This window comes from Apiospora kogelbergensis (assembly GCF_038363985.1).
Source record: "Apiospora kogelbergensis strain CBS 113332 chromosome Unknown utg000001l_segment0_segment0, whole genome shotgun sequence".
NCBI classification, from domain to species: domain Eukaryota; kingdom Fungi; phylum Ascomycota; class Sordariomycetes; order Amphisphaeriales; family Apiosporaceae; genus Apiospora; species Apiospora kogelbergensis.
In genome coordinates, this window is record NW_027117418.1 from 5,161,739 (window position 1) to 5,176,805 (window position 15,067).

Genomic DNA, 15,067 nt, shown 5'->3' on the forward strand with positions numbered 1-15,067 from the left:
CGCATCGCAGTGCATGGGGGACTGCATGCATTCTCGGGTCAATTGCAGTTCAGAGGCTGGCAGCACTGCACCTTGCTGGCTATCGCTACAGCCTACAGCCAATGGCGGGCAGGCGGGGCCTTGAGGGACTTGGGGGGGAGCAATGTCAACCGTCGCATACGCATACGTAGTCGACTACGAAACTCTCACCACTCACCATCCACCACCCCACTGCTAGATGACTGGCTGTCGCTTCGTTTGGAAGAAGCGCTTGCCCCGCGTTGCCAGATGTCGTCTCAAGTGCGCGACTCGACAGAGAACCATCTCCCATCACTTCCCTTTGTCATAGCCATGCATACATGATGTCACCCCCGACTGATGCGAAATACGTGAACTCCACCTTCCAAGGTTCATCTACATACGCCATGGCCGACTGCATACGCCATCCCGGGCGAGATGGGAGCTAGATCCAGGCCTAGCAATGGAGAGGGCCCAGGCAAACTGCTCAGTATAAAGCTGCCTCTTCCTGCCGTGTCCAGTAACTAACTTGCATTCCATATTCCAATCTGACTCATCCCACCATACGTCCACCTCACCAACATACCCTACAGCTACTCCATATCCAACCAACCCAAACATCGCCAATATGCCTCAAGGAATCCCCTCCGCCAACCGTCTGATGGACCTCTTCAGCCTCAAGGGCAAGGTCGTCGTCGTCACTGGTGCCTCCGGCCCCCGTGGTATGGGCATCGAAGCCGCTCGCGGCTGTGCCGAGATGGGCGCCGACATCGCCATCACCTACGCCTCCCGCAAGGAGGGCGCCGACAAGAACGTTGAGGAGCTCACCAGGGACTACGGTGTCAAGGTCAAGGCTTACAAGTGCAACGTCAGCGACTACGCCAGCTGCGAGCAGCTCGTCAAGGACGTCCAGAACGACTTCGGCGGCCGCATCGATGCCTTCATTGCCAACGCCGGTGCCACCGCCAACTCTGGTGTCATCGACGGTTCCAAGGAGGACTGGGACCACGTCATCCAGGTCGACCTGAACGGCACTGCCTACTGCGCCAAGGCCGTCGGCCCCGTCTTCAAGAAGCAGGGCTCTGGCTCCTTCATCATCACCGCCTCCATGTCGGGCCACATCGCCAACTACCCCCAGGAGCAGACCTCTTACAACGTGGCCAAGGCCGGTTGCATCCACATGGCCCGCTCGCTGGCCAACGAGTGGCGCGACTTCGCCCGTGTCAACAGCATCTCCCCCGGCTACATTGACACCGGTCTGTCCGACTTCGTCGACAAGGACACCCAGAACCTCTGGATGTCCATGATCCCCATGGGCCGCAACGGCGACGCCAAGGAGCTCAAGGGCGCCTACGTCTACCTCGCCAGTGATGCCAGCACCTACACCACCGGTGCCGACCTCGTCATTGACGGTGGCTACACCTGCCGATAGATTATACCCCTATCGGTGGCCTCGTTTGATTGCTGCATGAATAGATGAAACGATACTGCATGGAGTTGGGTCGGAATATTTCTGGTTTCTTAGGATCTTGGGATCATCGTCGCGACCAATAGATGCTAGCAGACTTGGATACCCTCAAAATAATACAAAACTGTAAAACCATCTACCCGCGACCCTCTACGTGTGTGAGTGACGAAAATTGTGAAATGTACGACGAGTTGTCATGTACACACCTACATGCAGTCAGGCTCGAATTAGCCCAATAGGCTAGGGCGGCCGCCTGCCAGGTGGCCATAAATCACACATGTCCAGACCTAATCCTCCTATGAGGCCGCATTCTCCGGTGCCGGTCTTCTCGGTGCAATCTGACACGGTAAGCAAGAGAAAAGCAAAGATTGAATGCGTGGGTGCCGGGCAGGCCAGTTCACGGAATTTACTGGCTATTCAGTCGACGTCTTCGTCTTGTTCGTTTTCACAAGGAGAGGAACAGCCGACGAAAAGTGGGCGCCTCTCTAGCCCCTCTGGCCCCTCCGTCGACGGCAACGCTTGGCTTGGCTTGCCAGTCAGTCCACGCTTCTTCATCTCTCTCCAGATTGGCACGCAACCACCATTCCATCAGCACCCAGGACAGAGAAAAGACCGCCAAGTGAGATTCGGGGGAAGTGAAAAGAAGAGGGGAGAAAGGAAGAGAAGAAAAAGAAGAAAAGGCAAAGGCAAAGGCCAAAGCGAAAGATGTCGATGGAGGGAATGGAGAACCCGGCCCTTATCTCCGAAGGGCCGGAATCGACTTCGCACACCAGACCCCGCGCGCCGCTCATCCTGATGCACGACGGCGGCGGCACCACCTTCAGCTACCATTGTCTTGATCCTCCGGCCAACCGTCCGCTTTACGGCGTTGCCAACGCGCATTTCGACGACGGCGGCTGGTGGCACGGCGGCCTGTCCGAGATGGCGACGCACTACATCGGCTTGATCTCCGAGGCGCTCCCTGAGGGCGGCGATATCATTCTCGGTGGTGAGCTACTTTTCCCTTGATGTTCTGCTCGCACTCCTCGTTTGAATGCTCTCGCCTACCCTGTTGATACTGCACTGAGAGTCAAACCGCATGGGGCCTTATCCTGTGTATGCTGAATGCTTCGCCCGTAGGCTGGTCCCTTGGCGGCGCGCTCTCCCTTGAGATGGCGCACCAGATCGCCACGCAGCCGTCCGGCGACGGCAGCGTCGACCGCCGACCGCGCTTCAACGTCCTGGGTATGGTGTGGGTGGACACGCAGTGCCCGCGCCCGGCGTCCGAGGTCCCCGCGCTGGCAGACAAGCACCTACCGGCCGAGGTGGTGCAAAGGCCGCGCGCCGAGCTCGACGCCCTGAAGCTGCTCGACAAGGTCGGGCTCAACATGCTCAATGCGCGCATCATGATTCAGGCCTGGGAGAAGCCCGCCTGGCGCGAGGCCCCCGTCCCGCCCACCATCCTGCTCCGCGCTCGCGACCGCTACGCCGCCGACCCCAGCTCGACCTTCGTCGACCACCAGCGCGGCAACCGCATGCTCGGCTGGGAGGCCTACAGCGCTGAGCACGACGGCTTTCTCAAGGAGGTCGTGGATGTGGACGGTCACCACTTCTCCGTGTTCGAGGAACAGAACGTGAGTTTTCCTCTCTCCTTTTTGAGCTTGGGCGTGCCCCTATTGTTTACACTTCCTCTACACCCCAACCCCCTTTTTTTCTTGCTATACCATGGCCCTTGTCGCAACGTATACCATACATTTGACCTATGATTGATTCCTCGTGGACAGATAACCGCCATCTCGGCGAAGATAAACGCAGCAGCAGATAAGTTTGACAGTCTTTGAGTTTTGAACGAGAAGCTGGCTCGCGCATGTTAGAATAGTCGAATTCGTGGTACGGATAAGCATGGCCTGATAGACTACTTATGTTCGTCCTTCGTATTATATGGTTGAGCTTTCCAACGCCAAGATATATCACATTGCCGATTCAGCTGCTACCGACTTTTGGAGCAGCGCGCTTCGGCAAACACTGCATTATCTATGTTGTAGCTGTCCTCTTCCTGACTTCAATTATTATCTGGTCTCATCATTGATCAATTGCTCCCGTACCCACAAAGGCCTGCTGCCACTTTGTATGCTAAAGATCTGTACGCGCAGTGGGCTGGACGGTGCTGATGCGGCTTCCACCACTCCGGGGAGAAAATGAGGAGCTTCACATAACAATAGAACTGCTTTGTAAAAACGCCCTGTCACCCATTACTTACCTAGTCTGGGAAACGCTCGTGAGTGGAGAGACATCAGAGGACTACATCCACAAGGTGCCTATGCCCATCTTGTGCTTATATCAACGACAAAACGCCTTTTACGATGAGACACCTGAGCTCAGCTCATTTTGCTAAGACGTGCCTAGTCGGACCAAGGCTTGTACAAGACAAAGGCGATCTCGCTATGAAAACGCCGCGAATAGCTGGGGTGCCTGCCCCTGAAACAAACGGCCAGCACTACAAACAGGACTTTTGGTTGCTACATATTTAGCCGATGCTATCTGGCGATAGGCGGCGGCACCTTTTGCCGGACTGTGCTCTGCATAACGAAAGAAAGGATTAAAAGAAAGTAGAAAAGAAACAAGAACGGGCCCATCATCAAGATCACACGATGAGCTCTGTCTCACTCAGAGTCATCTCCGTCCTTTTTCTCCTTCTTCTTTTCTTTCAGTTCATATACTACGTTATACAATATCAAAATGGAAACAGCACACTGATCGGGCAGTTCGCCAAGGAGGAAGGCATGAGGCGTGACCGAGCAAGGAAGCACACAGACATAACGCCGATACAAAATCTACACGCCATGGGATTTCCCGGCCCTAAGCAGTTAGTTGGGTAAAAACTGCCAAGACACAAGTCAGATTAAGGTGTTGGGCGTTTGAACCTTCACATCGAGAATCAGACTGCGGTCTAGGTCTGTCTTGATCCAGCGCCAAGCACCGAGTTCCTATTGGAACCACACTGGCAACGGCTGTGTATATGTCTACGATACTTGGGATATGACGGTAAGGAGCGATGGATGATCTGAGCCCCGGACCAACACCCCTGCATGCGCCGTCGTTGCTTTTGCCCCCATCGGTTTTCATGGCCCTTTCGACTGATCTCCACTTGTTCATGCGCCCAGCACTGGCTCGGCCAGCTTCTGTCTGCGTGTCTTGCCAAAGGAAACGTTGGGCGCCAAGCCGGCAAGCTGAAGGAAGCGCGCTCGTGCTTTTGGAGCGTCGCAGCGTGGCGTCAAGTCACAAACTATTACAAGGCGCACAATGGCGCTTTAGGACTCGGACTATCTCCTGCGCTAGCCGGGACAACTCGAGCGTTTCGTTTTCTTTCTTTCTTTTGCTTAGGCCAAGGCACCGCGCAAAGCAACGCCGCTTTTCTTATTTCTGGGTGTTGCTGATTGCACACCCACTGCAGAGTAGCATTGCCGTCTCCAGCCGGTGCGTGTTTGTCCCGAAGACAGCAAGACCACCCCCTTTTCATGAGTTTGTCCCAGAACCGAGGGCTAATTTCCCTCCCAAGGCTGATAGCACAAACAAACACAAGACAGATACAGAGAAACCATATCATTAGGTCGTGGTGATTAGGTTCAACTGACAGGCCACCCCTGTGTTCGGCTATTGGCTCTCCGGCCTGGGGCATGCATGGGGCTAATCCTGATCAGCCATCTGATCATCCTCGCCCAAGATTTGCGGCTGATCCAGTCCACCGGACACCCTGGACCCTTCCTGCTTGGCTGCGGAAGAAAAGAAAAAAGGCCCAAGTTAGCCTGTCTCTAGTATCGTGCAGGGCACAGACTTCGGGCTTGGGCTAGGGGCTAATCTGACTTATTCCTGGTGGTTTCTGGAAAAGGCAAGCCTGGGGCTACAAATACCACAAATCAGGATGCCCTCTGGAATTGTGTCGGTGATGACAAGGAGGAGGAAGAAAGTCAGTCCCCGCCAGCAGAAAGCACGGCTCATCCGACCATTTGGCGTTTGCTGCTTGATACAAGAACCTCAGGTCCCGATAGCTGGCTCGAAATCACCCTCCATAAGCTTCTGTCATCGGGATGTTTGGTTTTGTCTAGGATCGGCCACCCAGGGGGAAGGGCAGTCTAGACCCCTGACAGGTGCCTCCCCCAGAAGATGAATCCGCAGATGCATATATATCCTGCGAGACGTCTTCTACCATCATGACTTTGTTCTATCATCAGCATCTCCTCGTCGCCGTCTGTCGTTACCCTTTTTTCTATATTCTCATATCTTTTCTCCTAATTGTCTATCATTGCACCATCAAAATGGTCGTCCTCTCGCTAACCAAGGCATGGCTCTGGTCTAATGCCCTTCTGTCACTCGCTTCCGCCCTAACATTACCCTCACCAAACAATCAAACCCAAACTAAGAAATTCGAACTAACCGTCACCTGGGAGAAAGGCGCCCCGGATGGATTCGAACGCGAGCTGTTCAAGATCAACGGGCAGTTCCCGGGACCTAAACTCGAGATCAACGAGGGAGATGCGGTCGAGATCCTTGTGAAGAATCGATCCCCCTTCAACACTTCTCTTCACTATCACGGTCAGTATAAACATTGCCCCCTAGTTGGCTGCCTTTCGTCTCATTTTCATGTGGCTGACGGAAATAATCCCCAGGCATCGAGATGCTGAACACTCCCTGGTCCGACGGCACACCGGGTCTCTCACAGTCCCACATCCAGCCGGGCTGCGAGTTTCTATACAAGTGGAAGGCAACACAACACGGATCATACTGGTATCACTCCCACACTGACCTTCAATTTGATGACGGCCTGTACGGACCTATCATAATCCACCCCAAGGACGACCCGACGGGCCTCTACAGCCTGGTCACCAAAGATCCAGCCTCGCTCGAAGCCATCAAATCGGCCGAGAAGCATCGCTACCCGGTAATGTTGGGAGATTGGCGGCATGTGCCCTCAAGCGTGGTCACCGAGATCTCTCAAAAATCTCACATTGACCTTCTTTGCTTTGACTCGGTCTTGGTCAACGGCAAGGGCAAGGTTGATTGCCTTACGCCAGAACAGCAGGCTCCTCTCACCACCAAGGCTCAACAGCAACTGCTGGGGAGGGTCAACGGATCTACCCTCACTGACAAGAGGTAAGGACGAGTCAATCTAAAACTCCCGAGTCGGAAGAACAGAAACACTAATCTCACCACAGCTGCCTTCCTCCCCAGGTTCTGGCCGCGTTGGCTGGCCCCCAGGACGTGAAGCCTGACCCAAGCGTCGTTCCACGCGAGATCTTCTACGGCTGCCAAAAGACTAATGCTGCGCTGGATGTCATCAAGGTCGTCAAGTCGAAGAACTGCGAGCAAGACAAGTGGATTATGCTGGACCTGATTGGCGCTTTCAGTATGATTACGGCTCAGGTTTCCTTGGACGAGATCCCCCTGACTATCGTTGCCGCCGATGGCAACTGGATCGAGCCTATCACCACAGAATCGATTCCGATTGCCAGTGGTCAACGCTACACGGTCATCGCCAGGCTCGAAAAGCCCAAGAAGTACACTCTCCGCGTCAGCTCTACTGCGGACCCGCAGGTCCTGTTCGGCTCTTCCATCGTCGACTTCCAGGTCGAGGGCCAAACGCAGTCCCAGGAGCCTTCGGTCCCGTACATCAACGAGCGTGGCGTCAACGCCACCTCGGACGTGGCCGTCTTCGTCCCCGCCCAGGCGAAGCCGTTCCCGCCAGCCCCCATTCCCCAGACTGTCGACGCCACCTATAAGGTTGTTATGAAGCAGGGCGAGGCCCTCAACCTGTGGGCCTTCAACTCGACCCCTCGCCCCCAGGAACTGGACGATGTTCAGCCCTTGCTTCTGAACCCCCAGCCCGGTCTGAACAACGACTGGACTAGGACCATCCCGGCCACGCAGAAGTGGGTCGATTTTGTCATGATACAGCCCAATTCCGGCCCCTCGCACCCGGTGCACTTCCACGGCCGCCACTTCTACGTCATCGGCCAAGGCCAGGGCAACTTCACGTGGAACTCGGTGGCCGAGGCGGCGGCGGCGGCACCCAGCAACTTCAACCTCGTCAACCCGCCGCTGCGGGACACGTACCCCACGATCCAGACGCAGCAGCAGGAGTCTTGGCTCGTGGTGCGCCGGCCCAACGACAACCCGGGCGTCTGGATGATCCACTGCCACATCCAGTCCCATCTCAAGGGCGGCATGAGCATGGTGCTCCAGGAGAGTCTCGAGACCATGCCCCAAGTTCCCAAGGAGTATCGCGACTCCAAGTGCCACCCTTGATTTCATTTTTTGGAGCGAGACCGAAACGGCTTTGGTCCCGTATTGTATCTCTGTCGCTCGTTTGTTGTCAATCTTGTCTTCTTATTGCATTGGCTAGCATATACGTCGTCTGCCTTGTACTTTTGTATGCTCAGTGTACTTATACTTTGACTGCCATATGCGTTTAATGTACCATGGTGTGGTTTACAATATGATATTTACTTGGAAAAACCTTGAGCACGTATAATACGATCCTGCTTAAACCGAACATGACTCCGAGATCGACCGTCGGTATCCAACAAAACCCCTTGCTGTGCTAGAACCACATAAACACGATCTCACGATGCTGATTGGTCCGTTGGTTTGTCTAACTACGCCGTAAAGAAAGCGGAATCTCCACTCCTGACGACCTGTCAAGCCTCTTTTTGTCTCAAGCAAGCCAACCGCTGCTACTCGTGCGCCTGCGCTGCAAATGAAACCAGAAAGTCGATTCTAATAGGCCCGGAGAGCAGCCACATAGATCCACAGCCCCTGTTGTCTTAGACAGCCAGGCACAAGACGGACTCGTATACACGCCATGAAGGGAGCAGGAGAGGAGCGACATGTGGCTCATCAACATCGACACCCTTGAGCTGGAGCACGTCCTGGACCACACCAGGACGGCCTACGCCATCCTGTCGCACACCTGGGAGGATGGCGAGGTCACCTTCCAGGAGTTCCGCGACCACCGCGACGACGTTGCGCGCCGCAAGAAGGGCTTCCGCAAGATTGAGCGCATGTGCGAGCTGGCCAGAAGCTACAGCTCCCACCTGCGCTACGCCTGGGTCGACACATGCTGCATCGACAAGACAAGCAGCGCCGAATTGTCCGAGGCCATCAACTCCATGTACCGGTGGTACGCCGACTCCACCATCTGCTACGCCTATTTGGGGGATTTGCCGGCGGCGGTACGGCGAGTCAACAACGAGAGCGGCGCAAAGACCGAGCTTGCGCCAGGTGTTGTTAACGACATATTCCAGTGTCGGTGGTGGACACGCGGCTGGACGCTGCAGGAGCTGATCGCCCCGGCCAGGTTAACGTTTCTGGACCAGGACTTCAACTATCGCGGCACCAAATTGTCTCTGCAGTCCAAGATCGCCGAGGCAACGGGCATCGAAAAGAAGATTCTCTTCAACCGCAAACCGCTCTCCTCGGTCCATGTAGCGCGCCGCATGTCGTGGGCTGCCACGAGAGAAACCACGCGAGCTGAAGATGCGGCCTACTGTCTGATGGGGATATTCGACATCAACATGCCGCTGCTATACGGAGAAGGGAACAGAGCATTTCTCAGGTTGCAAGAAGAAATCTGTCGCCGGTCCAACGGCGACCTGACGTTATTTGCCTGGACTGCCGACGACCCTCCTGTCTCAACAACAGGCGACGGGCAGGAGCCGGAACCCGTGTTCCGAGGCATTCTCGCCCGTCACCCTCGGGAGTTCCTGAGCGCCAAGACACTGGGGAAACAGCCGGCCGAGCTGCACAAGGGCGAGCTTAGCGTCACAAACAAGGGTATCCGAATAGACGGGACGGAGCTGCTCCACGCGTCCGACCTCGGCATATTCCTCCGGCTCGGCCGTTTGCAGCCCGAAGATTCCCAACCGGGCAAGGGCAATATGTACGTGCATCTAACCAAGACCATGGAGGGCTACGTACGGACCCGCGCCGATCAGGTCTTCTTTGGTCTGGCCTCGAGATGGAACACGCACTGGCTGCCGCCCGAGAACGTCTATGTGGCATGTGACCTGTCGCTCAGCGATCAGCAGAAGGTGGCCAAACAGCGCAGAAACATGGTGCATTTTATTGCTGCCGCCGCCGCCTCGCCGCCTTCGCCTTCGGGGGCTGAAGGCCAGGGCCGCCGCAGCATCCGCCTGGGACAGGCCACCTACCCGCTCCACTTCTGGGACCGGCACGAGAGCGCGACGCTGCTGGACTTCGCGGCCCAGCAAGAAGGGCTTGTAGAACTCGTGGCAACGCTGGCCGACGGCTGCACCACGGGCCGCCTCGTGCTCGCCTGGTCCTCGTACATGGCGCCGGTGGAAGGCCGCCGCAACAAGCGACAGTCGGCGCTCAAGTACACGCTGCTCGACGCCCGCTCCCCGTACTGGGAAGCGGCGTCGGCGACCCTGCGCGGCACTAGCGGGGGCGCGCGGTCGACCGGCTGTTACGGTACGAGGTTCTCGAGGGCCCCCTGGTCCGCCACGGCGAGGGCGTCTCCAAGTACGACCAACTCAGGATCGCAGGTGAGGATGTCGAAGTGACCCTCACAATCACCCGTCCGGAGGGAAATCCACTCAGGTGGCGTACTTGGAAAGTGGAGGTATCATGCGATGGTGGCCGTGGTGGTGGAAATCAGGGGGCATTGGATGAAAATAGCAGGATATCACAGGATATTGATGCACCGGAAAAGCGCCCATTATTCCACGCTGCGACGTGGAAAACACTATAATAACTGATGGGCACCCTACCTTAATAAAGTAATTAAATACTTTAAGGATTTATATTAATAATTAAATAACTAGGTTATTATAATATACTTTATTAAAAAAGGGGGAATCGATTTTAAGCATTAAAGGTATTAATTTATAATAGACCTGCCTTATTTATAAGCTATAGGTTATAATGTATATATAAAAATAGCATCGTTATCCCATTAAGTACTTCCGAGTTTCGCCCCTTTACATAACTGACTATGAAGCTAGCTGATGGTATCGACATCAACAAGGACCCCTACCGCGTCCTTCGCAGCTGTGATGAAAGAACAATGGCCCACGCCCTCTTTGGTTGTGCCAACCACACCCCACCTCGCGGGGAGGAGGTAGATATTAACAACTATAGCTATAGGGTGGGCGAAGAAAACTTAGCCTGATACTCGGAATTGTGGATAGTAACCTGCCTCCGTATAAATACAAAACTGGGACTGCCGGATATGGCCTGAACCGTCTGAGAGCTTAGCTGTTGCTTGTTACACAGGAGGTCATCTCGGTTGTAACTGTTTCACCCATTAAGACCTTACGAGAAGACTGGTCAGATTCAATAGCTATAAATACGCAGCTAATGCAACAGGTTGCAGCTCGCAACGGAACTGCGGGTCGAGCTACAGAGGGCAGGATATTATAACGACGTGATTTGACCATATCTATTATGCTATTATTGCTTACAATACTGAGTTTCAGCTAGGGAGTATTTTAGTTGTTATCATATCCATCAGTATAGCCCGGAGAGTTGACCCAATTTAGACGGGTGAATATAACAGATAAAGAGACGGGCGCTAGGGTAGCCCGCAAATGAATTATTTGTTTCCATTGGGCAAGCTGCCTAGTACGAACCGAAAGTCGAAAAGACATGGCCGGCACGATGGTTAGATGGAAGCGTTTATGTATACAGTTTCACAACATTCGCTGCGCACGGAAGGGAATACGTTTAAATAAGGTTGGGTTTGGGTCTTGCCGAGACCTGGATCGGTTAATGATAAATGCGCAAGTAGATGAGCTGACACTCTTCGATTCTCTGTGCTGACTTCTTGAAAACTGGATTTCCGATTTCTTCTCAAATATTATATACCAGGCAGAGTGTAGTGAAGCAACCCTTATCGCAAGTATCTGTCACAGAAAGAAGGTCTCAGAGCGACGCATGCCACCAAGCAAATTGATCATCTCGTCGCTAACCTAGAAAGGCAAAGAAACGCCAATAACGCCTGTCTATGCTGGTGATGTCTTACATGCTGGATACGGAGGAGAGAACCTACACTTTCTTGAAGGTTGCGCTCTTCCCCGGCTTCTCGCCATGCATCCTTCGCGCAGGTTTGGGGCCATCCGCATTAAGAGACTTGTACGGATTGAACACCTTACCCTTCCCGCCGTTGGCGTCCCCGTTACGTTGCTTCTTGAGAACCGACTTGGCTGTGCTATAGTCAAAGGGCAATTGCTCGTCCTCAATTTCCGTATCTTTCTCCGCAGCCTTGACGGCCTTCTTCGCGGCTTTCTCTGCCTTCTTCTGGGCCTTCCGTGCTTTCCTTTCCGCATCCTGTTGCTCGAGCTCCCGCTCTGAATCGTCCAGAGCGATCTCATCGCCATCTAATCCAGACGTTGTCGGGTTGGAAGTCCCAGCTGCCGATTCCTCGTCTCCCTCGGGCTCTGGGGCTTTGCGCTTCTTGCCGGCCTTGAGCGTGAACTCGGTATCTTCCATCGGCTCATTAGTTGGCTGTGCTTGCGCCGGCTCCTTCCGAGACCGCACCGCAAGGCTCTCCCCGGAGGTTTCATCCAAAGAAGCATTTTCCATGAACGCTGCCCATGGCAGAGCAAAGCGCAGCCCATCCGCCGCAGCATTGGCGCTCGAGGTATTCTCCCAGCGGCTGCCGACAGGGACTCCGCCCCAGAGCTTTGACTGCTCAGAAACAAGATCTTTGGTATCCAGGACACCAGAACTAGCGGTACCCAGATTCGGGAAGACCTGTTTTGCCACTTCACCAATTCCAATGGTACTACCACGGAAGAAGTCAGACAAAGTTGGACCAGTCTCACCTTCCTCCTTTGCTTTGGCTATGACCTTGAAAAGATCTGTCAAGCCCGTCTTCGCGACGTGTGATGCGTGAGAGGAAGGGAAGCCGAGAATACTGAACAAGGCCTTTGGGTCCGGAGGTAGGCGTCTCGCAATATCGAATATGGCGGAATTGCTGAATATGAACATGGGGCTCTCGTCTTCACGCCGCGCGAGATCATCGCGCCATTTGTGCACAGCACGAAAAACCGCAAACTGCTCACGGGTTAGGTTTCCGGATGATTTGATTAACATGTTATACCATCCATTGGGACCCTGGCCGGATGCCGTATCGTAAACGATTCTCTCGTGCCTGCGCAGCGACGTTTCCTTCGACTTCTCCAAGACATGCGTCATGTGGTCTTCGTCTGGTCTACTGCGGTTTGACCGCGCAAGGAGCTCGTTCCTAATCAGGTCAAAGATGTAAAGCAGAAAATGGGTATCTGAACGCGCATAATAGAACATCTCCTCGGGTATCGGTCTGTTAGGTTAGTATATGACGCTGCAATCAGGGATGGATAACATACCGTAAACGCCAGTCAGCCAGCTGGTATTTCTTGTCGGCGTCAAAATCAACGAAGCGCTTCAGCAAGTATGCGAGGCTTTTAGATGTATACTGAAGGGACTCGGCAGCATGGAAAGTGTCGAAAAGGCCAACGACGTAGAGGCCTAAATCTCTCTGGAGCCATAGGATATCCATGTACGCGCCATGTAGGACTTTGACGATTTTGGGATCTGTGAAAACTTCGTTCAGGACCTCCAGCTTGTGGCGCCAAGGCTGCAGAGTGTCAACTATCCAGTCCTTTTCACGTGTGCTGATTTGCATGAGCGAGAGCAGCCCGTAGTACGTCCGGAAGTCATGGTGCTCGGTGTCAATAGCAATCACGTCTGCCTGTTTAAGCTCCGCCAGCATGTCAAGCACCCCTTCGAACGTGTCGACGAATGTGGCAGTGGTCGACTCGACAGGCTGGTATTTGATCGGCTCCTTGGCTTCGTACATGGCCTCGGGATATTTGAGTTGGAGGATCTCGGTTTCGTACGGGTGCTTGTATCTGAATTCGCTGTTAGTGTTCCATGTCGTAGTCATTTCGCGCCACAAACGCCGTTTTTTTGCTTTATGTCTCTTGACTCGGCGTTCTACACCCTGCACACTTGTGTCTGGATGAGGGAGGTAGTCTGGATTTTCAAAAGCACGAGGAAAGAAAATGCTGTAGTCGTACTGTGTGGAATCTGCTTCGTTGTTGAATGTGTTTAAGCTCTGAGCGAAGGGCACAGTAGCATGGGGTTTCTTTGTAAGAATAGGCTTCCACGGAGATGTGCTGGTGTTGTCGGGTTTCACCTCGAAAACATTCTGAGGCTTGAGGATGTTGGCGCGGCGCATCGAGGCATCGAGGGCAGTAAAGGTCTTTGCCTTCTTGGGTTGGGTTCCCTACGTAATTGGTCAGCTTGTAGGCACGCGATCGAATCCAGTGGCTCATCGTACCGCTTCCTCTGTTGGCGCAGCCTTCCTTTTCACCAAGCCGGTATACTCGTCGAGGCAAGTGTCGGCCTTCTCCAGCAAGGTGTCGATGACATCGACAATGCGCGACCAGTGAACTTCGACATCGTCGGCATCTTCCAGCTCGGGCGCTTTGAGGTCTGTGGTCTTGGTCGCCGATTTCAGAAGTTCGCTGGAGAGCGTCAACAGTCGCTCGCTTGCCTCGTCCAGTTGCTCGTCGACAGTGGGGTTGCTGCTGCGATGGAAGCTGAGATCCTCTGCGGCAAGTTGGTTTGCAGTTCGGGTCGTCGCGACGAGCGCAGCCTGAATCTGTCCTTGTACGGCCTTGAAGTCGCTGGATGACCCCATGGTGATGGCAGACTTGGAGAAAATGGTCGTCCAAAGATGTCTCGAGGAATGCGGCTTGGGCGCTGCTACACTCAACAACCGGTTCACGCAAACAGACGTTAAACAAAATTTCAGAAATGTCGGCTTCGATAAACGCCGATTGCCCAGGGACGGACGTGGGGCGTGGGGCGCAGACTGGGGGGTCTTGGGTTCGCAGCAGCCAGCAGCTTAGAAGCACAGAGATGGATCAGTTGCTGCAAGGAACGTTGAATGGAATGGAAAGTAGCTACTAATCCGATCCAGCCTGGCACCTGGTCCGATAACGATAAAGCATTCGCATTCGCCGCCGACCGGTCTCTCCAGCGGCGGCATATTCCACATCCAATACCTGATACTCATCTGCCTGGCATTCACAACGGATCGCTCATACTGGCCAGAAAGAAGCTGTACTTCCTGCGAGCAATAACGAGTGGAGCAGCCTCATCGCTGGAATCATGTCGGCATCCCTCGCTCCCGAGTGCAACGAGGTGAAGGAGTAGGTGTTGTCCTTGATCTTTACCGACGTTGATAGAAGCAACAGACTAATACCAAGCCCAGGCGATATGATACCTGTTTTTTAAAATGGTACAGCGAAAGTGGGTTTGGAAGCCTCGATGCGAATATCCCAGTCGGACATCCCACACGTGCTTACAAGACCAGAATACCTCCGTGGCAATGGCAACACCGACGACAACGAGTGTGCCACTATGTTTAAAGACTACCAGAAATGCTTGCAGGTTGGTATAGACGAGACCCAGCTCGTTGCATTGGAATCTAACCCTGTCTGGTGCATAGGTTGCTCTCCAGGAGCGCAAGATCGACAAGCTCTTGAACGAAGCGCGCGAAGATAGTAAAGAGCACGACTCGACTCACCTCAAGCGGAAATGAGCAGGCTTAACTCA

General features: G+C 54.2%; 6 protein-coding genes across 6 annotated transcripts; 4 read left to right on the plus strand and 2 right to left on the minus strand.

Annotated features, from left to right (window-relative positions):
* Positions 1–625: 625 nt before the first annotated feature.
* PG998_001644 (uncharacterized protein) lies at positions 626–1,429 on the plus strand (the record flags this gene model as incomplete). The annotated part of the gene is made up of 1 exon (XM_066868462.1): positions 626–1,429. The coding sequence occupies one exon, from the start codon at positions 626–628 to the stop codon at positions 1,427–1,429; it is 804 nt and encodes a 267-aa protein (XP_066736877.1).
* A 756-nt stretch (positions 1,430–2,185) lies between these two features.
* Positions 2,186–3,285, plus strand: PG998_001645 (uncharacterized protein; the record flags this gene model as incomplete). The annotated part of the gene is made up of 3 exons (XM_066868463.1): positions 2,186–2,453; positions 2,585–3,078; positions 3,229–3,285. 3 exons carry the CDS (start codon positions 2,186–2,188, stop codon positions 3,283–3,285), a joined length of 819 nt encoding a protein of 272 aa, XP_066736878.1.
* Positions 3,286–5,760: 2,475 nt separating this feature from the next.
* PG998_001646 (uncharacterized protein) lies at positions 5,761–7,747 on the plus strand (the record flags this gene model as incomplete). Its single annotated transcript, XM_066868464.1, has 3 exons — positions 5,761–6,037; positions 6,112–6,595; positions 6,658–7,747. The coding sequence occupies 3 exons, from the start codon at positions 5,761–5,763 to the stop codon at positions 7,745–7,747; spliced, it is 1,851 nt and encodes a 616-aa protein (XP_066736879.1).
* A 1,643-nt stretch (positions 7,748–9,390) lies between these two features.
* Positions 9,391–10,125, minus strand: PG998_001647 (uncharacterized protein; the record flags this gene model as incomplete). Its single annotated transcript, XM_066868465.1, has 2 exons — positions 9,391–9,976; positions 10,070–10,125. The coding sequence occupies 2 exons, from the start codon at positions 10,123–10,125 to the stop codon at positions 9,391–9,393; spliced, it is 642 nt and encodes a 213-aa protein (XP_066736880.1).
* Positions 10,126–11,506: 1,381 nt separating this feature from the next.
* Positions 11,507–14,147, minus strand: PG998_001648 (exosome complex exonuclease rrp protein; the record flags this gene model as incomplete). The annotated part of the gene is made up of 3 exons (XM_066868466.1): positions 11,507–12,782; positions 12,829–13,730; positions 13,785–14,147. 3 exons carry the CDS (start codon positions 14,145–14,147, stop codon positions 11,507–11,509), a joined length of 2,541 nt encoding a protein of 846 aa, XP_066736881.1.
* A 473-nt stretch (positions 14,148–14,620) lies between these two features.
* PG998_001649 (uncharacterized protein) lies at positions 14,621–15,053 on the plus strand (the record flags this gene model as incomplete). Its single annotated transcript, XM_066868467.1, has 3 exons — positions 14,621–14,661; positions 14,821–14,902; positions 14,961–15,053. The coding sequence occupies 3 exons, from the start codon at positions 14,621–14,623 to the stop codon at positions 15,051–15,053; spliced, it is 216 nt and encodes a 71-aa protein (XP_066736882.1).
* Positions 15,054–15,067: the final 14 nt, after the last annotated feature.